The sequence below is a fragment of the Chiloscyllium punctatum genome, chromosome 36, assembly GCF_047496795.1.
Source record: "Chiloscyllium punctatum isolate Juve2018m chromosome 36, sChiPun1.3, whole genome shotgun sequence".
Taxonomy (NCBI): Eukaryota; Metazoa; Chordata; class Chondrichthyes; order Orectolobiformes; family Hemiscylliidae; genus Chiloscyllium; species Chiloscyllium punctatum.
In genome coordinates, this window is record NC_092774.1 from 5,510,839 (window position 1) to 5,535,690 (window position 24,852).

At 40.8% G+C, this 24,852-nt stretch overlaps 1 protein-coding gene across 1 annotated transcript; it reads left to right on the plus strand.

Moving 5' to 3' along the window:
* The first annotated feature begins 749 nt into the window (after positions 1–749).
* On the plus strand, positions 750–6,826 carry LOC140461085 (probable G-protein coupled receptor 139). Its single transcript, XM_072555862.1, has 3 exons — positions 750–819; positions 5,925–6,213; positions 6,304–6,826. Exons 1-3 carry the CDS (start codon positions 750–752, stop codon positions 6,824–6,826), a joined length of 882 nt encoding a protein of 293 aa, XP_072411963.1.
* The last annotated feature ends 18,026 nt before the right edge of the window (positions 6,827–24,852 follow it).

Sequence of the window (24,852 nt, forward strand, 5' to 3'; positions counted from 1 at the left end):
CTGAACTCAAAATCAGATTAGATTAGATTAGATTAGATTACTTACAGTGTGGAAACAGGCCCTTCGGCCCAACAAGTCCACACCGCCCCGCCGAAGCGTAACCCACCCATACCCCTACATCTACATTTACCCCTTACCTAACACTATGGGCAATTTAGCATGGCCAATTCACCTGGCCTGCACATCTTTGGACTGTGGGAGGAAACCGGAGCACCCGGAGGAAACCCACGCAGACACGGGGAGAACGTGCAAACTCCACACAGTCAGTCGCCTGAGGCGGGAAATGAACCCGGGTCTCAGGCGCTGTGAGGCAGCAGTGCTAACCACTGTGCCACCGTGCCGCCCACAAAATCAGTGACTCATGAGGGTAATGCATGAACTGATCTGTCAGCTGAAAGAAGGAAATATTTTGGAAGTTTGAAGAGTTGAGAGAGATACAGATTGAAGGTTGAGATGAGACTCAAATCTCCCATTTACGCTTACAGTGATGAAAATTTAAAAGTATAGTTTCTGACATGGGGAGAAGTACACAAATTGTATCTATCCATTCTCACATAAATACAATCGTAATGCCAATGATTTAATGGGAAATAAGTTAATCTAATTGTTCACTGAGTTGTAAGGTGCAGGTTTCAAATTAATTACTCCTCTGGAGACTCTCGCTTTAAATAAATGATGGATGATTTCAACGTGTCAGAAAGCAACGGCCTAAAACTTCGGGAATATCTATTGTTTCTTTTTCAAAAAAGATGCACGCGCCGGCGAACGGACCAGTCTTTGCCATTTGTTATCCCATTCTCGCCGCTATTGGTGCCCCTGGTAAGAAACAAATGCTCTACAGTGTATGAAGTTGCTGAATTCCAGGGGTTTTATCTCTTCCATTTCCTGATCAGGATTAAGAAAAAAACAATATGATCGGGACATAAATAAATACAGTTAGAATAGTGCTGTAAATTAATGTGATACACAATGCAATATCATGCTATGATCAATTTCGCGCATTCCTTGGAATTACTTTAGGGGGAGCAAAAGACATTGCTCCATTTATAATGCCACACATTTATTGAATTATCATTTATTAGATAGCTGAAGTATGTCACTTCTCATAAAATGATAGAGATCTGGGCACCAGAAAATTAAAAAAAACATAAAAAGACTTCGCTAAAAGAGTAAAAATTATATTAAGAATAGACTCTACATTCAGGAAGTGAGTCACTCTGTATTTTCATACTTGACTGTACGGTAAAAGAATTTTCAAACAAGGCTTTCATAAGGGAATTGGCATTCACATCAAAATTAACAACGTTATGTGTTTAGTGTTTTGGTAGGGTGATCCCATTGAGTGGGATAATCATTTCAATAGGCAGTCTGAACGTAATGGGCAGAATGTCCTTCTTAACAGCTGCAGCCATTATGCAATGAAATGCATTTCAGTGTAGGAATATTAATTTATTTTACTGCTCAGCACCCAGTGTCGTTATAACATACTTAATTGTCATCCAGTGCGTTTCAAACTGTTGTGTTCCACTGAGCAATAAACGGTATTTTAATTTCGTAATGACGTTGAAGAACAAAATAATACATAATGTCATCCTTATTTTACTTGCGCTTTAGTATGGAATGCAGATAGTAATTCCGCAGTTACAATGCGATCTCTGGAAGGATGTATCCGTTACAGTCTTGTGAACTCTCACTGGGCAGTCTCCTTTGTTAATATGATATTGAGAATTAAATATGGAAAGTTTCGAAGGAGATACATTGAGAGGAATGTGTTTTTTTCCAGTTATTGTCTATTTCATCCTCTGCAGTTATGATTTGATCTTGAGTTGTTCTTTTGGAAGGTATTGGTTGGAATTTCAGTAGATTGTGACTGCCTCTGACAAGGTCAATGTTTCTTGGCATTGCTTAGTTTCTACTTGTGCAGTTGGAATTTCTCTCTTTAATTAGCTACTGCAAAGAGTTTACCAGACATGGTTCACAAAATGTTCATCTTTAGATCAAGTCTAAAAGGCAAAATGGATTAATGGATCATAAAATCAGGAGAGAGAGCAATGTGAACTGCTTCTCAATCTACCTGAAAGCTGGTCAGCAACATTATAAAAGACCGAGTTAACCTGAGTGTAGAAGACAGTGACTACGGGAGAGAAAAAATGACAGCGGCAGAAAGTCATTCCAATTTGTAAATTCCTGAAAGAGCCACAATGTGACCTCACACCCAAATTGTTAGATGATTGCTCGACATTTCTTCATTACCTTTCGATTAACCAACTGGCTGAAATCAGGAGACATTAATTTATCTGAAGAATACAAGTAAGACATTCGTCATTAAATTATTTAAAATCCAATTTAATGAAATGAAAAAAATCCCTGAGCAAGTCATGTTCTGCCGCAACACCATATGAGAGTTGCTGGACATCAGCACAGCAAATGTTAGCTGACTGGAAATTTTCGGTTAGGATTTGATTAGTTGGAGTCCGAGCTGTACACACTGCACTACATTAGGGAGGGATATACTTTAACAGTGTTTCGCAATCAATCACGCTCAGACAAGGGAGGGTGTGACTGTGGATGAAGCAGCAGCGAAGTTGCAGAATTCAGCTTTACAGGAGCATCAGCAGTGCCTTATCCTGGAAGTAATGGATTTTGCTCAGAGTATGGACGAGACCACAGAATGCAGGGAGCAAAGGCACCTTGGCCCAGAGGGTCATTCAAGTGAAGTGTGGAAGGACAAATATCGTTGTTTGAGAAATCCATACAGTTTCCAGTAGCAAAGATTGAATGATCTTAAATCTGTATTACCTACCTGGTTCCAAAACTCAATATGTCTCTTCTGGGAGAGACTTCAACTTGGAATGGGATGGTAGAGTCCAGTGGTCGTTATCCATCAGGTACCAATGACATAGGAAAGTGAAAGAGGTTGTGCTGAGGCGTAGTAATTCTGTGTTGAATTAATATGAGGAAAGGTAAAGACATTAGTTTCCCTTCCCAAGCCAACTGCAAATTGATATTGGGTAAATATGATTGTAGTGTTGATTTCCTGCTTGAAATATTGGTGTGGGTGAAAACCGGTTCCCATTCTGTAATAATATGGAAAGAGAGAGCTGTTTGTTGACAGTCTTCATCTGAACCATGTGACGAAATTTGTCTTGATGAAATGAAATATGGAGGTGCTGGTTTTGGACTGGTGTGCTCAAAATCAGAAATCTCACAACACGAGATTATAGTCTGACAGGCTTATTTAAATCACAAGATTTCAGAGCACTGGCCCTCTATCAGGTGAAATCATAACACCTGATGAAGGAGCAGAGTTCTGATAGCTTGTGATTTCAAATACACTCATTAGACTCTCAGCTCTCGTCACGTGACTTTGGATTTTAGCGACTTGTTAACCCAATCTTTTTGTTGATTGAATTTGTGTATTCCTTGCAAGAACATGAGGGAAACTGACATTCTGCCACAAAAGCCGTCCAGTGGAAAATTCTAGATATTTTCAATTAACCACTTGAGAGATGTTGGTGCATTCTGTTGGATCAGTTGCTATCTGAACCCAAATCAGACCTTCTTCAAAATTTGGGCACTACTACTTTGCCCTAGTATAAAGCGGTGTAAACATTGGAAACAAAAGTGAATAATTTGCGATGAGATCGATGTTCTGACAAGCAATTGGAATGTCTTGAAAACAGTCATAAGTTCACAGGAAGAAATATCATTGAATGATCACAATTAGGAAAAGAGATGATCTGAGAGTGATCATACATTTTTCATATGTTGGCAAATCAAAAGCTGTCTGGAATAAGTATGAATAAAGGCAACCATTGGCTACAAAGGCAAAACAATTACTTATCCATAATGCACGGAAGTCAGGTACATAATCAGAACAGTCAGAAGAATTTCAAAAAAAATACAGGACGTACACGCTGGCAGTCAAAATTTGCAAGATGATGAGTGAAGTGGCTGATACAATGCCTTTTAGAAAAGTATTTTAAGTGCACCCTGATTGTGACAAAAATAAATCAAGACATCAAATATTCTCATACTCTGCGCGCACCCAATACTAAAATTAAAAAAAACAAAATGTTTCTTCCCAAGATAGTCCAGAAAAAAAATTCATCCTTGAGGAACAAAAACATGTGCACATGTGCTAATCCCAATAAGGATCAGTAGGTAATGGTCTTATAGCCAAAGTTGAATTGAACATTCCCACAATCACAATTGAGCAATGAGACTGTTAAAATCAAAGTATAGATGTATTTCATTGAGTGTACGCTTGTCGAATGAATGGGGTGTTTACGAAAGAGGGATATGGGCGGTTACTGGCTTGGATGTCTCTACGTTTGGGAACTACCCACATTGCTTGCCATCATGAACTGAGGATGGAGTGTGTGCTCGGGACAGATTGCAAAGAATTCTGTATTACAAGCATCTACGTCAGATGCCATATCACTTGCCCTTCACTCCTCCCTAGAACATCTTGACACCAAGAACAGCAACGTAAAAATCCTACTCATTGATTCCCGTTCAGCATTCAACACTGTTGTCCCCTCTAGACTGATTACCACACTTAGTGATCTCAGATTCAGCCCCACTCTCTGAAACTGGATCCTCAGTGTCTTGACCTGCAATCCACGATCAGTGAAGACTGCGGGCAACATTTCATTCTCACTAACACTCAACACTCGACCCCCCAGGAGTGCGTACTCAGCCTCCTTCTGTACTCACTGTATATCCATGACTGCATCGCCAAATACCAAACTAATTCCATTTACAAGTACGCTGATGATACTACTATAGTTGGCCGACTCTTAGATGGTGACAAAACTGACTACAGATGGGAGGTGGAAGATCTGGATAAATGGTGCACTCACATCAACCGAGCGCTCAGTGCTGGCAAAATCAAGGAAGTCATTATTGACTTTCAGCGGGGTTTACTCATGCTCCCCCCCCACCCCCCCCCCCACACACAAACACACACACACACGCGCACACACACACACACACACACACACACACACATACACACACTCACACACACGTGCGCACACACGCACTCACATACTCACATTAACAGCACAGAGGTGGAAAGATTGGAAAGTTTCAAGCTCCTGGGAGCGGTCATTCACAACAAGTTTTCTTGGACTCTTCATGTGGACTCACTGGTTACAAAGGCCCAACAACGTCTCTTCCTCCTCAGGGTGCTGAGGAAATTTGGCATGACTGTCAGTACCCTTATCAACATTTAGAGGTGCACCATCGAGAGCATTCTGTCTGGATGCCATCAGTACCTGGTATGGCAACTGCACCATTCCAGATCAGACACGGTTACAGAGAGTTGTGAACTCGGCCTGGACAATAACAAAGGTCAAGCTCCCATCTACAGAATCCAGCTGTCAGACCTGCTGTCAAGGAACGTCTGCCAGCCTTCTCGAAGGTCCGTCCCACCCTGGCTATAGTATTCTACAACATCTACCATCGTGGGGAAGGTACAGAAGCCTGAGAACATGCACCAGCCAGTTTTGAAAAGTTTGTATCCTACTTTTGTTAGAATACTGAATGGACTCACAAATTCTTAACATACGCCTGTACCTGTGTTTTTGTTTCTGCTGCCATTTACCTATTTTTGCTTATCAATGCTAGTTAACTCTGTGATCTGTCTGTATTGCTCACAAGACAAAGCTTTTCAGTGTGCCTCGGTACATGTGTCAATAAATTCAATTCAATTCAACTCAGTTCAATTCAATTCAATTCAATTTAATTAATTGATTATGAGATGCAAAATTCTGAGCATTATTTTTCAAATAGGTGATGGCTAGAGTTGATAAACATGTGGGAAAGAAAAGTTACAGCGAAAGATTCCATGAGGATTACTGCTAAAGATTCGCTGAAAGAATAAGATCTTTTCAACAAGTTCTTTTCGTTCCTCGCAGCAAATTTGGTGGCGATTATAATTCTATCACGAGGTCGATGTGGACTGTCCTGTTGCATCACCTACTATCTAGTGGCCATAGCGGTGACTGATTTCCTTGTAATCATCAATGGATGCATCCTGAATCGTATCGGCCGTATTTACTTTCGAGACAGTTTACTTTCCACCACACTTGCATGCAAACTGAGCACCATGTTGATTTTTACAATACGGGATGGGTCAGTCTGGTTAACAGTGGCTTTCACCTTTGACCGATTTGTGGCCATTTGCTTCCAGAGCTTGAAGATCAGGTACTGCACTCACAAAACTGCATCGATTGTGATAGGAATTGTGTGTATCCTGAGCTGCATCAAAAACACCCCCTTTTACTTCATTTTTAGGCCATTATACACACTGAAAGGTGTACCCTGGTTCTGCATTATCAAGTCAAGCTACTATATTTCACCCATTTGGCAGACTTACGACTGGCTAGATCACATCCTCGTTCCATTTCTCCCATTTCTCCTTATTCTGCTGCTCAATGCAATCACTGTAACTCACATATTAGCAGCTAGCAGAGCCCGGAAAAGGATCAGGAGCGCCGAGAATCGAAGTGATCAGGAGATTTCCAATCGCAAGAAATCTATTGTGCTCCTTTTTGCGATCTCTCTTAGTTTCCTTTTCTTGTGGGCCACCTATGTTGGACGTTTCTTGTACGTACAGATTTCAGGAGAAGGTTACTTCGGTGGGCTAGACTTCAATGACCCTCAGTACATCCTTCAAGAGACGACGATCATGCTCCAAATGATCAGTTCATGCAACAATGTCTTCATATATACAATAGCCCAGAATAAATTCCGTGAGGAGCTAAAGAATACGTTGATGTCTCCCTTCATTACCTTCACTAGTTGCATAAAGCAATGAAAAGAAAAATAAAAGTTTCCCTCTTTTTTCGTATCACGTTGTCTCATTTGGTACTAACTTTTAGCAAACTTTCATAAAAAGGTTTTGCATTCGGTTTTCTTGACTATAGTCCCAAAAAGTTCATTCTCAAGTTTCGACGATTCCTTGATTCTCAGCCATGCTTTCTGTGTTCAGTCGCTATTTCAACCTATCACTCTTGTTGGCAAACACTCACTCCCACCCTCCCTCCCCTCCTCTTGCACCCACCCCCAATCTATTGCAATCTCCTTTCTAATATGTCATTCACTTTTTAATTTTTTTTGAGACATCTAACTGCTTGACTGCGGTGCCCTGATTTTGCAGTATCAATCTAAAGTGTTGCTCCCATCTGGTACAGCTATGACTAGCTGGGCCGTCTCTTAGGTCACTTTCCTCTTTCCTCATTATTATATTGCTCAGTATATGTGTTGAAAAAAAAAAAATTTTTGCGAATTTGTTGTCCTTAACAATGCTGTGTGAAACGTTAGTGTTGTCTCTCTGTGTTCAACATTCACATTATTATTGGTATGTTTGTGATAATTTATTTTTTTCATGCTTCAGCAGCTTATTTCTCACTTCCTGCATCCCAACTATAATTTCTTGCGTTTCTTTCCTCTATCCAGCGATAGTTATTTTGCTAATGGCATTCCGATAAATCGACATTTTCTTTGTTTGAGACGTTAGGATGATAACTCTTTGATGCATTCTATAGCTTCTGCTTCTATTTTGCCTTCTCCTTCTTTTTAGTATATTGTGAGGGATTGGCGTGCATCCACCATATCGAATTTTTTTCTCCCCCAATCCAATAACCCTGCACGTCTTTAATGATTAGAAACATACCACATTCTATTTTAAACATTGTCAAAGACTGAGCATCCACAGACTTCTGGAGTAGAGAATTCGAAGGCATCCTAATCATTGATATAATAATAACGTTTCCAGATCAGAACTTAGAGGCAATTACTTCAGTTTCGAATAGTGACATAATTCTAGACTCCCATCTATTTGAGAAATCTCCAGTATGTCCACCCGCCAAAGTACATTGTGAATTTCAAAATGATCACCTTTCATTGTGTTTGAACTCTCAAGAATATGTGCCGAGTTCGCCTCAATTCATAAGTCCGTATCACAGTTTTGGAAAAAAATCTGGAGTGCGTTCATTGCACTCCTGTGTGGCAATATTATCTTTCCCGAGATTAGGCTGAGAAAAAAATGCACGAGGTTCTCCAGATGTTTTCGAAGCAAAGTGAGCGTCATGCATTCATAGCTCCATATAGGAGGGAAACATATCCTTTGATCGTACTGTCTATGATAATTTATTTTCCCAAAGTAAGCCTTTTCCAATTGCCTGAATTTGGCCCAGATCCCTGGAAATCTTTCCAACGCATTTAACTGTCCAAATGCACCTGAATCAAGCCATCACTACACTTGCTCTCAAACTCTATCACAACACAGGCTACCTTTCGATCGTCTTTCTTAAGATATTCTTCAGCTGCATGTACACGTTCAGTTACTTTTAGAAAAAGACCCATGTCCTTTTAGACATTTTCGGTACCCAACCCCTTACAATTTAAGTCCACGCATGCGGTTCGTCTGCCAAAGTGACTAAATAATCTCACTTTTCCACATTATTCTTAATATGTATACGATGAGTGAACAGTTGACACTGTGTAATGGGATAAGAGATGAAGACATGGAGCATTAGTGCAAGACATGACTTAGAAATAATAGCACCAAGTGTGATGCAAAAGGTGGCACAGTCAATATAACATGCATTTATGCCTAATGTCGCGCAGTAATAATTGAGACAGAATTGACTAATCAAATTAGTAACGGTGAATAGTGCAATTAACAATAGCAGTAGTAATTACGTCCGCATCCCCTGTATTGTTAGCTCATGTCCTCTCGAGAGTTTTCCAATTCAATTGGATCAAAGGAATCGCTCAATAAAACTTCATGGAGGTCAGATCATGTATATTACAATATGGCCATGTCAAGTAATTTTGCGAGGCATGGCGACAGGTGCAGCTCCAATCAGGGAGATGTATGCAATATAATCATTTGCTCTGGTGTCACAAACTGCCACAAAGTACGGACAGCCATAACACAATAGGAACGGAAACAAGATAATGCGCAATATTTGTCGAGACATTAGGTCGCGTATTGCAAAAACAAGGAGGCATTGTCTATCCCAATCAAAACAAATAAGATCTGTATTCTAATAGAAATAGTACCAAGTGTCGTGTGGACAGCAGAAAGTGCATGTCCTGGTGTTCTATGACTTGTTACAGAGGGCAGTGCAACCGAAACAAGGCGGGATGTGCTAAGTATCAACTGAGAATATATGAAGTATAATCTAAATAGAAACAGGTCCAGTGTAATTTCACAAATAAATGATCTCGTTTAAAAATAAGAATGCTACCAATAAATGCAATCAAAACGAATTCGTTTAACAAAAATTCAGAAACTACTATGATATTCCAGAGACCAATACAGAAATAACCAGGGACGGACTAACCATCAAAAGTAGAGCTCTGTATGGTGCAAAAGAAGGTGACAGAATGAATACAGAAGGTGACAGAAAATAAATTAGATCAAGCAGATTGGATGGGGCGGTGTTTGTGCAGTGTGTCCAAGAAGCTTTTCTAACTCAGTATGTAGATTGTCCGACAAGAGGGGAGGCCATATTGGATTTGGTACTTGGAAACAAATCGGGACAAGTGAGGGGCTTGTTAGTGGGTGAGCATTTTGGTGATGGTGACCACAATTCTGTGACCTTCACCGTGATTATGGAGAGAGATAGGTGGGTGCAACAGGGCAGGTTGTACAATTGGGGGAAGGGTAAATACGATGCTGCAAGACAGGATCTGAGGAGCATAAATTGGGAGCATAGGCTGTCAGGGAAGGATGTTGTTGAAATGTGGAAATTTTTCAAGGAACAGATACGACGTGTCCTTGGTATGTACGTACCTGTCAGGCAGGAAAGAGATGGTCGTGTGAGGGAACCTTGGTTGACGAGGGAGGTTGAATGTATTGTAAGGAAGAAGAAGGAGGCTTACATAAGGGTGAGGAAACAAGGTTCAGACAGAGCGTTGGAGGGATACAGGATAGCAAGGAGGGAGCTGAAGTATGGGTTGGGACAGGTAAGAGAGGGCATGAAAAATCTTTGGCGGGTAGGATCAAGGATAACCCCAAGGCCTTTTATGCGTATGTGAGAAACATGGGACTGATGAGAACGAGGGTAGGTCCGATCAAGGACAGGAGTGGGAGACTGTGTATTGAGTCGGAAGAGATAGGAGAGGCGTTGACTGAGTACTTTTCCTCAGTATTTACAAATGAGAGGGACCGTATTGTTCAAGAGGGGAGTATGAAACGGACTGGTAAGCTAGAGGATATACTTGTTAGGAAGGAAGATGTGTTGGGCATTTTGAAAAACTTGAGGATAGACAGGTTCCCAGGGCCTGACTGTATATTTCCTAGGATTATGTGGGAAACAAGAGAGGAAATTGCAGAACCGTTGGCAATGATCTTTTCGTCTTCACTGTCAATAGGGGTGGTGCCAGGGACTGGAGAGTGGCGAATGTTGTGGCACTGTTCAAAAAAGGGAATTGGGATAACCCCGGGAATTACAGGCCAGTTACTCTTTGTTTCATGGTAGGCAAAGTAATGGAAAGGGTACTGAGGGATAGAATTTATAATTATCTGGAAAGACACTGCTTGATTAGGGACAGCTGGCACGGATTTGTGAGGGGTAGGTCTTGCCTTACAAGTCTTACTGAATTCTTTGAGGAGGTGACCAAGCATGTGGATGACCGGAGAGCAATGGATGGAGTGTAAATGGATTTTAGTAAGGCTTTTGATAAGGTTCCCCATGGTAAGCTTATGCGGAAAGTCAGGAGGCATGGGATAATAGGAGGTTTGGCCAGTTGGATAGAGAACTGGCTAACCATTCGAAGTCAGAGAGTGATGGTAGATGGTAAATATTCAACCTGGAGCCCAGTTACAAGTGGAGTTCCGCAGGGATCAGTTCTGGGCCCTTTGCTGTTTGTAATTTTTATTAATGACTTGGAAGAAGGAGTCGAAGTGTGGGTCAGTAAATTTGCAGACGATACGAAGATTGGTACAGTTGTGCATAGTGAGGAGGGCTGTTGTCAGCTGCAAAGCGTCTTAGATATGATGCAGAGGTTGTTCATTTTGAAAGGACAAATAAGAAATCGGAATACAGGGTTAACGGTAGGGTTTTTAGTAAGGTGGAGGAGCAGAGGGTTCTTGGGGTCCATGTTCATAGATCTTTGAAAGTTGCCACTCAGGTTGATAGAGCTCGTAAGAAGGCCTATGGTGTATCAGCGTTTCTAAGCAGAGAGATTGAATTCAAGAATCGTGAGGTGATGTTGCAGCTGTATAGGATTTTGGTAAGGCCACGTTTGGAGTACTGCGTGCAGTTCTGGTCACCTCATTTTAGGAGAGATGTGGAAGCTTTGGAGAGAGTGCAGAGGAGATTTACCAGGGTGTTGCCTGGAATTGAGAATAGGTCGTTCGAGGATAGGTTGAGAGTGCTAGGCTTTTTCTCATTGGAACGACGAAGGATGAGGGGTGACTTGATAGAGGTTTATAAGATGATCAGGGGAATAGATAGAGTAGACAGTCAGAGATATTTTTTCCCGGGTACAACAAAGTGTTACAAGGGGACATACATTTAAGGTGAAGGGTGGAAAGTATAGGGGGGATATTAGGGGTAGGTTCTTTATCCAGAGAATGGTGGGGACATGGAATGCGCTGCCTGTGGGAGTGGCAGAGTCAGAATCATTGGTGACCTTTAAGCGGCAATTGGATAGGTACATGGATAGGTGCTTAAGCTAGGACAAATGTTGGGCACAACATCGTGGGCCGAAGGGCCTGTTCGGTGCTGTATTGTTCTATGTTGTATGTTCTAATACAATCCAACTCAGAGTTTTGAAAATATTAACTGCGAGCAAACTATCATTTTCCACCTGTTTCGTGCCTGATTCGAGTATCAAATAGATATTTCCCCACGTATTCTGATGATATCAGAAGCATTTGATAATGACACGTCCACGGAGGTTAATTTAGTGTTTGTCGTTTCAGAAACAATTTGCATGATAGTGAGGTTGCTTCACTTCATACTTACCATGCTTTTTGCACGAACCCTCAAACTAAATGATCTACAGAAATGAAGAATGCAACTCAAGACCAGGCAATCAAGGAGAGGTAGGAATGAAGACCATGACATTCACGTCCTCATAATGAATTTTTAAAGATTGTGTTACCTAATACTAATTGACAGTCGTTGTGGCAATTCATTTTCGGTCACTGTATCTCTGAAATGTGTATGATATGGAAGGGAAAATCAAACATTACTCAAAATCGAAATCATTGTTTTGATGCATATTTGCATTGGGACAATATTCTCAAATCATTTTCTAAAATGACAGTGAAAATTTATTCTTACTGTGTTTTTTTTCTCATTTCTGTTTACATGGAAAATATCACGGAACGAATGCGCCTTCTGTCCATTAAGCATTGTATCAGCATCCCTCCAGTGTATTCAATAAGAACGTAAGACCATAAGGCATAGCAACATAAATTTGTACATTCAGCAAATCGAGTCTGCTCCACCCATCAATCATGGCTGACTAGTTTTTCAAACTTCTGCTTTCACCCCGTAACCCTTGATCCCTTTCATACTCAAGAACCCAGGTATCTCAATCTTAAACATATCCCATGAACAGACCTCCACAGCCTTGTGTGGTAATGAACTCCATAGACTGACATTTCCAGCTGAAGACGTTTCTCCTTGCGTCTTACTTTTATTCTAAGACTACGCACTCCGGTCCTCGTCTCTCATTCCAATGGAAATATCTTCCCATCAACTACTCTGTCCAAACATTCAATAATCTGTAACTTTCAATTAGATCCGCTCTCACCTTGTCAAATGCATCGAGTATAAACTTAGAGTCCTCAAAAGTTCCTCATATGTTAAAAGTTTAATTCCTGGGACAAATATTGTGAACCTCCTCTGTAAATGTGCCAGGGCCAGAACATCCATCCTCCGACAAGGGGCCCAAAACTACGCACAGTACAGCAAATATGGTCTGTACAGAGACTTATAGCGAGACTGAGAAGTTCGTCTCTGCTTTTATATTCAAGTCCTCTTAAAATAAATGCCATCATCGCAAATGCTTTCCTAGTGATTGATTCAGTCTTCAAGTTTACCTTAAGAGAGTTATGAACTAGATCTCTGAATGTCTTTGCATTTGAGACTTCTGAATATACTCCCCAGTTTGAAAATAGTCCATGCCTCTATTCTTCTTACCAAATTTCAACTTGCACTTTCCCAAATTGTACTGCCCGAGCCAATGTTTTGACGATACCAAAGAATTTCTGTTGCTGTCGGAAGAAGAACGATTGTGGGATCCTCCTGTGTCAAACATTTACCCTCAACGTGTTTTATTCTTGGCTCAACAAAGTAACCCTTCTCTGTTTTTTGAGTGATGTAAACTCCCGAAATTGTTAACTGTAAGAAGTGTTAGTCTCTCAGATACACTTTACTTCTTGCAACTGATGTCATCCTTTCCAAGAATTGCTTTGCCTTCAGAAGATCCAGGCTTGTAGAGAAAGCAGATCTCCAGCACATGGTGATAGGTTGTCCAAATAAATAAAGCAGAAAAGCATATTTCGCCCCGGGTTCGAGAGTTGATCATTGCAGAACTGTCTTAAAGGCCTGTCACCATTGGAACCATGATGGATTCTCCATGGACCTGAGATCACTGTAATTGTCATGGAGGGTAAGTGACTCCAAACGCACCGATTTACTGACTATCGCAGTGAATAATTATTGTCATTTTTTTTCTCTCGAATCTGCATGATTTAAATCTTATTGCGAGAGGTGAAGTGATCATTTCGAGGTTGAGATGTATTATCACACAGGCTGGTGTGGATTGAGGTAAGAACACACAGTGACCTGAGTAAAACATTTAGTTTCTCGCTGGCTACAGGGAAGTTGTCAGTTGACGAGAGAAAAGAAAATGTGATTCAATTTTTCAGAAGGATGATAGGGATTAACCAGGAAATTACGATGTAGTATTTACAAAATCAATGTTAGAGAAATCATTGGAGAATATACTGAAATGCAGTATTAATCTCGATTAGGAGAGATTTCGTTTCAACAGAGATAATCAGTATGACTTTGTCTAAAGGAAGTAATTTCTAACATATTAATTGAATTTGTTGACGAGGAGACACTTATGTAGATGAAGTCCGTTGCACAGATGTCGTTGCTGTTATTTTTATGCATTTCAGCAAACCCAACATAGGAGATTGAAAAGGATTGTCAACTCAGATGGGATCAACGATAATATGACAATTTGGATTTAGAACTGGCTTATTGGTATGACAGTCGGAATGACAGTCAATGCCTGTTTGTGTAAATGGAGCTCAGTGTTGCAGTGGTTTAACAAAGATCAGTGATGAGTCCTTTATTGCTTATGACGTATATGTAAACGATATAGATTAGGTTTTGGGGCGAGTGTCCGTACATTTGTAAAGGACACAAGGGTCAGTGTGGTTAGTAGAGTTTAAGAAAGTCTTAACTTGCAGGAATATTTCAAAAGGTTGGTCAGATGGGTAGATGAATAGCAGATGGAGTTTTACTCCAGCAATGCCCTTCACGAAAGGAAACGTATGATCCTCACTTGGTGTGTGCTACATGTGATGCCAGATACATACCAATATGGCCGAATTTTAACTGATGCCTGGGCAATAAATGTTGGACGAGGAAGCAAATCTCTCATGCCGAAAATATTTTTTTCAAAAGTTTTAAATTGATGCACATTGTAGGTCAACAAGACAACGGAGTATGATATTAGTGCAATACAAGACTGGTTTAGCCTGCAGCTCAGTACTCTGTACACTTCTGATTACCACACTATAGTAGGGGCCTGATCGCACTGGAGGGCGTGAACAGGAGGTTCACCAGGACACTGCCTGAATTGAAACAATTTAGCTTGGAAGACAGGCTGACTTACACATACAGATTAGTCATAGATTCCATGCAGTGCAGACACAGGAAATTTGGCCTATCAGTCCATACTGATCTTCTGGACAGCATCGCACCCACACCCATCCTATCAATCTCACCCCGCAATTTCCATGGGTAATCCCCTTAGCCTGTACGTCTTTGGATAGTAAAAGGAAACGGCAGCACTGAAAGGAAACTCACGCAGCCAAAGTGAGAATATGCAAACTCCACACAGATGGACATCCATGTGGAATTGAACGTGGGTCCGCAGCACTGTGCTGCTCTGATGTTGTGTTTTTTTTTTCTATACCATGATGTTTTGTTTCGATTAGAAAAGGATGTGTTGTGTGTGGATTCTGGAATGGAATAACAGAGCTGTGACATGGTTTGTTGGGACATTCAAAATGAAATTGGATGATAATATTCCGGGGTTGTGCTTTGAAATTGAACATGTTATCCTTTGAGTTGCTCCTTAAGAGACACGACAGATCGAATATTCTTTAATCATGCTTTCATATTGTTCAATGATTATTGCATCGGGGGCAAGATGCATTCTGTTACAGGACAGCAGCATTCCTTTAAGCCTGCTTACTAGTTTAACGTGCACATGTTTGAATATTGCAGTCTTGACAGTGTTTCTTGATGCTACACTCAGTTCAATGCTGCCTTGACATCTCGCCTGACCACTGAAGGCCACCTCTTTTGACGAGTTGAAACGAGACTGAATTCATGTCGGAATTGTGACGTTCGTATTAAGGAAACTGCGAGCAACTTATCCGGTTATTTCTACATAAATATATGTTTTTTGCACTGTCGATGATTACTCAATTCTCTTTAACAGTCATCAAGGATAGACTGGCAGGCTGGCAATTGTTTAGTCTGGATTTGCCGCGGCTCTTTCAGGTAATGAACACAGCTGTGCAAACTTCAACATTGCTGGTTCGATGCCAGCATCGTTGCTGTACTAGAACAGTTTGGCTTGAGCTCAGATTTTCTGGAATAGTATTTCATGAACATTGTCAGCACTGTTGCTGTCTTTTCAAAGAGTGCAGCCAACCATTACTAAAGCAAATTAGAGTTAATCAAATTGGGGAAGACGAACATCTGCTACCTGGGATCAGAGGGGGAGGCACCAATGGAACATTCATTCAGTACTTCTAATTGATGATTAATGTGATCATTTTGTTTACGCTTTTCTGCAGGACTTCCCATAATTCAACTAAGAACACGTGGCATGCAGCAGTTCAGCAATGCAACGCACCATTCTTTCAAAAGCGATTCGGGGCAGGAAACACATCCTGGCTCAGCCTGCGACATGCACGAGTGAATAGAAAAATAGAAAGAGGGGGTTGGTGATATCTGCGGCCCCTCAACTTAGTTGCTGATTTCTTTACCGTTTACGTCTGGTGCACCATTTGTGTTGATCATATATTTTATAAATTGATTGTAACATCAAATAGATGGACTATCACACAGTACATTCAGTGTTTGGTATGTTTATGGAAGATATTGCTCATGTCTATCATAATTGATCGATATCAGTATTTATCTGCGTGCTTGATGAGATATTCTGTGCGTCTGTTAAGGTTGTCTGTGTATCTATGGCTGTTGGTATCTAGCTTTGTTCTATTGGTGTGTTACATCATACCCAGGCCCATGTTTCAGCATTTTGTTTTCAATGTCAACGGTTCCCTCATGGTGTCTTCAGCTCTCTCTGCAGACTGTCTTATTTCAGATTTAATGGGCTTCTCCCGATTATGAAATGTCTTTGTACATCAATATTCAAAGAACTTATTTCATAACCATCTCAACCAAATATCTTTGTCAATTCTCAATATGACAATTGTCGTTATATTCAAACATGGTGATTTCTCTTCTTGCATTTGTTAGCACATCTCTGCGTTTGTATCTGCTGGTCTTTGTACACATGTCAGCGTGTCCAAATCTTTGTACTGAAAACAACAAATGCCAGGAATCACAGTGGGTGGGCAGCAGCCGTGGAGAGAGGGAAATCAAACATTTTGAGTCGAGACGACTCTTCAATAGAACTTTGTTTTTACCATTTAATGATGCTTTCGGAAAAAGCTTCCTTTCTGCAAAATGTAATCAGTTACAGATTCTATGACTTTCTGTCCCAATTACAATATCTCCACATAAGATTTCACATAGTTATTCATCACTGCCTTTGTGTCTTGGCTTTAGCATGGAGTAACGAGGTTAAATATCTGCCTATCTCTAATTATTTACATTACTAGCATTTTTTTGGAGGGGTACCTTCCAAAAAATATGTCGCAATATTTTATGCAAATTGACATTATCGACTCTGAGCAAATGGTCTTCCAAACAACAATGCGACCGTTCTTGGATTTTTAGTGATGCTTCGAGGACACTGCGTATCCCAGTCAATAATGACGTGGGCACAGAAGCAGGTGAAGATTCAGCATTATGCTGCATCTATTGCAATAAATATGTATGCTCTATTATGTCACCACCATTATAAATGCCAGGTTCTTCACTGTCTGTTCAATGCCTATTGACATGGCAAGAAAGAGACAACTTTGAACACTTCAAGAGGAAATTGAAGTTGGCGAAGGGCATTTTCCGAATGTCCATGGAAGATATGAAGATGACAGATAGATCGTGTATGATTATGCTCTGAGACCCAGAATGAATGGGGGTCCCTTGGCCTCATATAAAATCTAACATACTTCGAACAAAATGGCCTTTACCAGCAAAACATGTGAGGGTGATGCACAGTTAATTTGCAGTGGGAATGAATTTGACAGTGCAGTTTGTTACGAAAGCATCGCTATCACTGAGATGAATAATCATCAGATTTATGTTATTTGATATGTGTGATGAATGCTTAAATCTAACATCTGTTTCAAACACTTCCTACCACTTCAATATGTAAAAAGTAAGAAGTTTAGATTGTCATTCAGAAACATGCATGCTGCAAAGTAGATTGTCAAGCAGATAGTTTTGGGTCCATGACGTGGATGACACCTTTGGCATCACTAAATAAAACAAATTAGAAGAAACCTTCAAGATCATCTTAATGGCATAAAATGCACCAAAAGAGAAGGATTGCAAGAAGAAACTGCCATTCCTAGGTATCGCAGTAGAAGGAAAGGCCAATGAGGAACTTCAAACCAGCGTCTACAGGAAAGCAACGCACACAGACCAAATATTCAACTACAGAGCAATCATCCCAACATCCACAAACGAAGCTGCATTAGAACATTATTTCAACGAGCCACCACAGACTACACCACAGAGGAACGTCACAGAGCAGAGGAAAATCACCTGTACAGTGTATTCAAAAAGAATGGGTACCCAATAAACACAGTCCGCTAATTTCTGAGCACCACCCGAAACAAGCAGACAAAACATGCTCAGAACCGCGAGCCAATCTCCACTATATCAAAGACATGTCGTAAATAACTGCAAGACTACTCAGACCTCTTGGCATCATGGTAGCCCACAAACCCACCAACACCCTAAAAGAGCAGCTAATGAACTTGCTGGACCCTATACAGACAACAAGCAAAACTAATCTTATTTACAAAATACCTTGCAATAACTGTAACAAACACTACATTGACAAACAGGCATAAAACTAACCACCGGGTTTTAAGAACATCAACTTGCCACAAAACGACATGACCCACTCTCACTCGTATCCTTAAATAGGAATGAGGAAGGACGCCACTTTCACTGCGACAACACATCCATCCGAGGACAAGCCAAACAGAGACACGCACGAGAATTCCTAGAGACATGGCATTCCAACCAGAAGTCTTTCAACAAACACATTGACTTAGATCCCATTTAACACCCCCTGAGAAAAAGAACTGGAAGTTACATCAACACAGAAAATGATGTCACCCGATGAAATACCACCACCAACACAAGGACACTCAAACATATAAACAGAAAGTGGACTACACCACCAGTGCTTACTTCGGAGGCTCACTGAAGATGCTATCTAGTATGGTGACAAAACGCCTAAAAATGAACCTTGCAGCTCAGCGAGCAAATGCACATCTAGTCTTTCCACCATTGCAAAGACAAAAGTCCAGTTAACCGCTATTCTTCACTTTGTTCGAGAAAGGTGACTAAGAGCACATATTATGCTCAGTTTTGTGTCCCTTCATTCTTCATGTAAGGCTGAGACAATAACTATCTGCAGTAATCCAACTGTGGTATAATTTACTTGCGGATATTTATCTAATGTGAGTCCTTGCTTTCTCAAATATATGTCTCCGAACATTACGAGTTCTTTGAAAGTTTAACTTCTTACCAACAATGAAAGACGTACCAAACAGAGACAAGGGAGAGCCAAATTGATGGTAATCCGCTTTTGGAGGGCTGTTTCTGTACATGGAAAACTTGCAAGCCATTCGACAAAAGGAAATTTGAGCGCACTGAACAATTTTAATTTGATGTCACTTTCTGCAGAATATACGATAGGATGACCTGGATGTGATGGTTTGCTGACGTAAATAACCACAAGTATATGTTTCTGTCAGAGAGGAGACTCCTTAACGGTGCAGTATGTTGATTCAAAAATATGATTGGCATAGAGATGTCGTCATTTACGCACCCGAGAAGCAGGTTGAACTCACACTGAATGTAGAAACCACTTGATCATGAACAAAATTGAAAGGCAGTTTTGTTCGAAGTGGCCTGACATATCTTGATGTTTAACTAATATGGCGGACAGATTGATTCCAAACTGACCTGCCAGCTAGCTTGATGTCCAATCAGAGGGTTTGATAGTTTCGTGGTATGAAACAAGTATCTCCACTAAAATAAGTGCAAGCCTTCGAGAGCATAAAACAGAGCAGCAGAGATTAGAATATTCAGCACATCGAGCCATTCAATGATGGCTGAAAAGTTTCTCAAACCCATTCTCCCGCTTTCTCTCTGTAACCCTACATCGCCTTGGCAATTAGAAACATTCACACTTGGTCAACAAGATTTCTGTGGCAATGAATTCTGCAGATTCACCTTTCTGCGGCTGAAGGAGTTTCCCATAATTCGTATCTAAAATGGCTTCCCTTCACTCTAAATTTGTGCATTTCGGTCCACGTCTCTCCAACCACTGGAAACATTTTCGCAACATTCACATTTTCCAGGACAATCAATATTCTGTAATTTTCATTTAGAAGTACCCTCATCCTTCTGAATGCCATCGAGTGTAGACCCAGCATTCTCAAATCTTCTTCATATCTTCAGCTTTTCATTACTGGGATTAATCTCATAAAACTCAGTGCCCGATCCAGTCCTAGTACATCATTCTTGAGACATGGGGCCCGATATTCCTCTTAAATTAGAATGAGAAGAACATTTCCCCACTCACTGCTACTCCTCAGTCAAAGTGTGCAGAGTGGTGAGTTCAGATACAATCTTCCCGAGACACACAAGGAAAAGGTTTTCACTTATCATTCCGAGTTGGCAACAGCCAAACAACGAGGGGCAACAAAGCCAAACAACTGGAATTACCGTCCATTTTGCATGCATTAAAAAAGGTTCAATATCAGTACTTCCCTTGTTAACTCCTCATCACGAAGAAAACGAAATTGGAAACTCACTCTTCTGTTTAGAACTGATGGTAGCTTCGTGGTGACGTTCTTTCTCGAAGATAATGCATCACACATGTTAAGACCCATGGCTCTGTTTGATTTCAATCAGTGTCTCACAGACCGGAATAAGGGGCAGCATATTGGATAGCAAGTGTTCAGGACTGGAAACATCATGCTTCCTTTTCTATATGAGAAGAAAGTAGAGGCTCCATGCCCCATAATCTGATGACATACCCATCATTAGAGATATAGACCTGGAACGTTGCGAAATTATAACAGTCCTGACAATTCTTTGCAAAGAATATCTATTAGCAGTCGTCGAATTATTGCAATTAATGCTCACCATGTCTTCACTAAACCTCATCACTGAAATAACTCCTGGTAGACTGAGTCTGCACCACTAATGCGTGTGGAAATTTCAAAATGCAGAACTTAACTATGTATCATTATGTTATGATACCTAATATTATCTGATGACTTGATACATTTGAAGTAGAAATAAAGTACATTCTGAATGTTGTCTGTGGGGCCTGCATATGGAAAAGGATGCAGCTTTAAAATTAGTTTTATGTTCAGGATGCTGCATTTGTGAAGACAATTATGAAGTAATGTTGCCAGGGTTGGTGGATCTGAGATACAGGGAGAGGCTGAACAGGTTGGGACTGTTTTGCCTGGAGCTTCGGAAGCTGAGGGGTGACCTTATAGAGGTTTACAAAAGTATGAGGGGCATGGATAAGAAAAATAGACAAAGTCTTTTCCCTGGGGTCGGGGAGTCCAGAACTAGGGGGCATCGGTTTAGGGTGAGAGGGGAAAGATATAAAAGAGACCTAAGGGGCAACTTTTTCACGCAGAGGGTGGTACGTGTATGGAATGAGCTGCTAGAGGATGCGGTGGAGGCTGGTACAATTGTAACATTTAAGAGGCATGTGTATGGGTATATGAATAGGAAGGGTTTGGAGGGATATGGGTCGGGTGCTAACAGGTAGGACTAGATTGGGTTGGTATATCTGTTCAGCATGGACGGGTTGGACAGAAGGGTCTGTTTCCATGATGTACATCTCTATGACTCTATGACTCTAAGTAACAAGCATGTTTGTCAACAGATAATGCTAATTTACACAAAGTGACTGATGGTGAAATTGTTCAACCCTCGTATCCTGTTAATATTGAGATACATCCTGAATCTCTCTGATTGTCGCAATGTTGACAGAGTCAGCTACTAACACGTGAACGCTCATTTTGCCTTTATTCTCCATTTCTAGGATTTAGAGGGGCAAAAAATTGGTCTTCATGACATTGCCATGTGGAACTGAATCGGGTAACGGGAGATAGCTCATACCATGCATATATTGTAGGTTAGTTCCCCCATTAATGAATCTCCATAATTAAATTTAGATTTTCCTCTCGCTAAAAGAAAGCAGAGTGCGGATAACTATTGTGCTTGCATGAGTTTAAATGTAGCGGTGTTATTGTTCGACGTGGAGGACAGGCAGTCAGTAGTGATATCATTTTAGTCTTTGAACTAGACTATTAATCCAGTGACCCAGGCAATGATCTATAGACTGAGGTTCGAATCCAACCACGATATAATAAGGGTCTGCATTTAAGAAGCTAATGATGAACATGAAATATTGCTGACTGACAGGCAAAAAATAGACCTGGCTTCGTAACGTTGTTGCTTGGAGGGAACTGTTGTTCTTACTTGGTCAGACCTACACGTGACTTCCAGCAGCAACAAAGTTGTTGTCCCTTAACATTGGGCAACTGGGGACGAGAAACGTTATCCACGTACGCTGAATGAACTTTGTTATTAAAAACAACATAAATGAATTTGAATCAGACAGAGCAGGTTGAAAAGTCTGGCAGTCTGTGAGCAGCAGATCAAAAAAAGATACCAATGTGGAGAGCTGATGTTGAAACAAAAGTGAATTTTGATGTTGAAAAAGTTCATAAACTGGGATTAGTGCTAGTGATTGGGGCGGCAGTCTAGTTTGTTAGGTGCATCCAAGTACTTTTTTTTTGATAATATACTTAAATAGTCCAAACAGAGAAGTGGTCATATTGGACCTGTTTTGGGGATTAAAGTTGAACAAGGTTTGGAAGATTCAATGGGTAAGCACTTCAGGAACAAAGGCCATAATTCTGTTTTTAATTAGTTTGATTTTCTGACCATTAAATAAAAGAAACCCTTCGGGTGCAGCTCCTAAACGGTGGAAACTAATGACCACAAGATAAGGCAAGATCAGGGGAATGTAGGTTCAGTCATTTGTTTTGAACATAAATGCATATCTGGCATTCAGCAATATTGGAAATGCCTGTTAATTAGGCCAGCATGTTCCTGTGAAAATGAAAGCTAAGGATGTGAAAGGTAAGGAACCTTAGATGGACCAGGTGAAATTGAGAGCTAAGGCAAAAAGAGGAAAAAAGGCATATGTAAGGTTTCAATAAACTAAAGGAGTATACGTTTCTTTAAGACTGCAAACAGAAATGGAAAGAAATCAAGTAAGGACAGAGGAGGGAGGAGATGGTTTACAAAATGTGTCAGTCAAACAGAATTAAGAAATGTCGCATATACAAGTGTGAAGAGGTATGTAAGGGTATAGTAAGGGTATGTACATATGGTAAGGGTATGTACAATCAGGGATAATGGAGGGAATTTTTGCACGGAGCAAGTGGGGGGTGGGGAAGTGCTTAACATAGAACATAGAACATAGAACAATACAGCGCAGTACAGGCCCTTCGGCCCTCGATGTTGCGCCGATCAAAGCCCACCTAACCTACACTAACCCACTATCCTCCATATACCTATCCAATGCCCGCTTAAATACCCATAAAGAGGGAGAGTCCACTACTGCTACTGGCAGGGCATTCCATGATCTTACGACTCGCTGAGTGAAGAACCTACCCCTAACATCAGTCCTATATCTACCCCCCCTTAATTTAAAGCTATGCCCCCTTGTAATAGCTGACTCCATACGCGGAAAAAGGTTCTCACTGTCAACCCTATCTAACCCCCTAATCATCTTGTACACCTCTATCAAATCACCCCTAAACCTTCTTTTCTCCAAAGAAAACAACCCCAAGTGCCTCAGCCTTTCCTCATAGGATCTTCCTACCATACCAGGCAACATCCTGGTAAACTTCCTCTGCACCCGTTCCAGTGCCTCCACATCCTTCCTATAGTATGGCGACCAAAACTGCACACAATATTCCAGAAGCGGCCGCACCAGAGTCTTATACAACTGCAGCATGACCTCAGGACTCCGGAACTCAATTCCTCTACCAATAAAAGCCAGTACGCCATATGCCTTCTTCACTGCACTATTTACCTGGGTGGCAACTTTCAGAGATCTGTGTACATGGACACCAAGATCCCTCTGCTCTTCCACACTACCAAGTAGTCTACCATTAGCCCAGTAATCCATCTTTTTATTACTCTTACCAAAGTGAATCACTTCACACTTAGCTACATTGAACTCCATTTGCCACCTTTCCGCCCAGCTCTGCAGCTTCTCTATATCCCGCTGTAACCTGCCATATCCTTCCTCACTGTCTACAACTCCTCCGACTTTCGTATCATCCGCAAACTTGCTCACCCAACCTTCTAACCCTTCCTCCAGGTCATTTATAAAAATGACAAACAGCAATGGTCCCAAAACAGATCCTTGCGGAACACCACTAGTGACGGCACTCCAAGATGAATCTTTGCCATCAACTACTACCCTCTGTCTTCTTCCAGAGATCCAATTCCTAATCCAAACCTCCAACTCACCCTCAATGCCATATCTCTGTATTTTCTGCAGTAGCCTACCATGGGGGACCTTATCAAACGCCTTACTAAAATCCATATATACTACATCTACCGCTTTCCCCTCATCTACCTCCTTCGTCACCTTCTCAAAGAATTCAATAAGGTTTGTGAGGCAACTTTACTTCAGTATTCATACAAAAGAAGGAAATTATTGTACAAAAAACAGTGATTCGAACTTTTACATAAGTATTCATCGCATGTGGGGCCAGAGAAAGGGAACTGGCTCAGACTTTACTGAAATAAACCATTGTTCATTTTGACTCCTTAGTATAATACTCAACATAAAACACGCATTCTTTGCAATACTTGTGTCTCCCCTCATCTAACTTAACTTCAACTTTGCATCATTTCATTTAATGGCACTTCACATTAATGAATTCAAAATTAACTCTATCTCTTACTTTATCTCTAAAATTTTCACTTGAATCAAATATCGTCCCGATGTGAGTGATGTGTCCAACTTTGCTTTCATGGTATGTTCTGAATCTTTGCTCTTTTCCACTTATGAAATTATGTTCAGGGTATGTGCTTCTCAAATGTCGTCTTGAAGCCTGTTCCCCACAATTCTTTG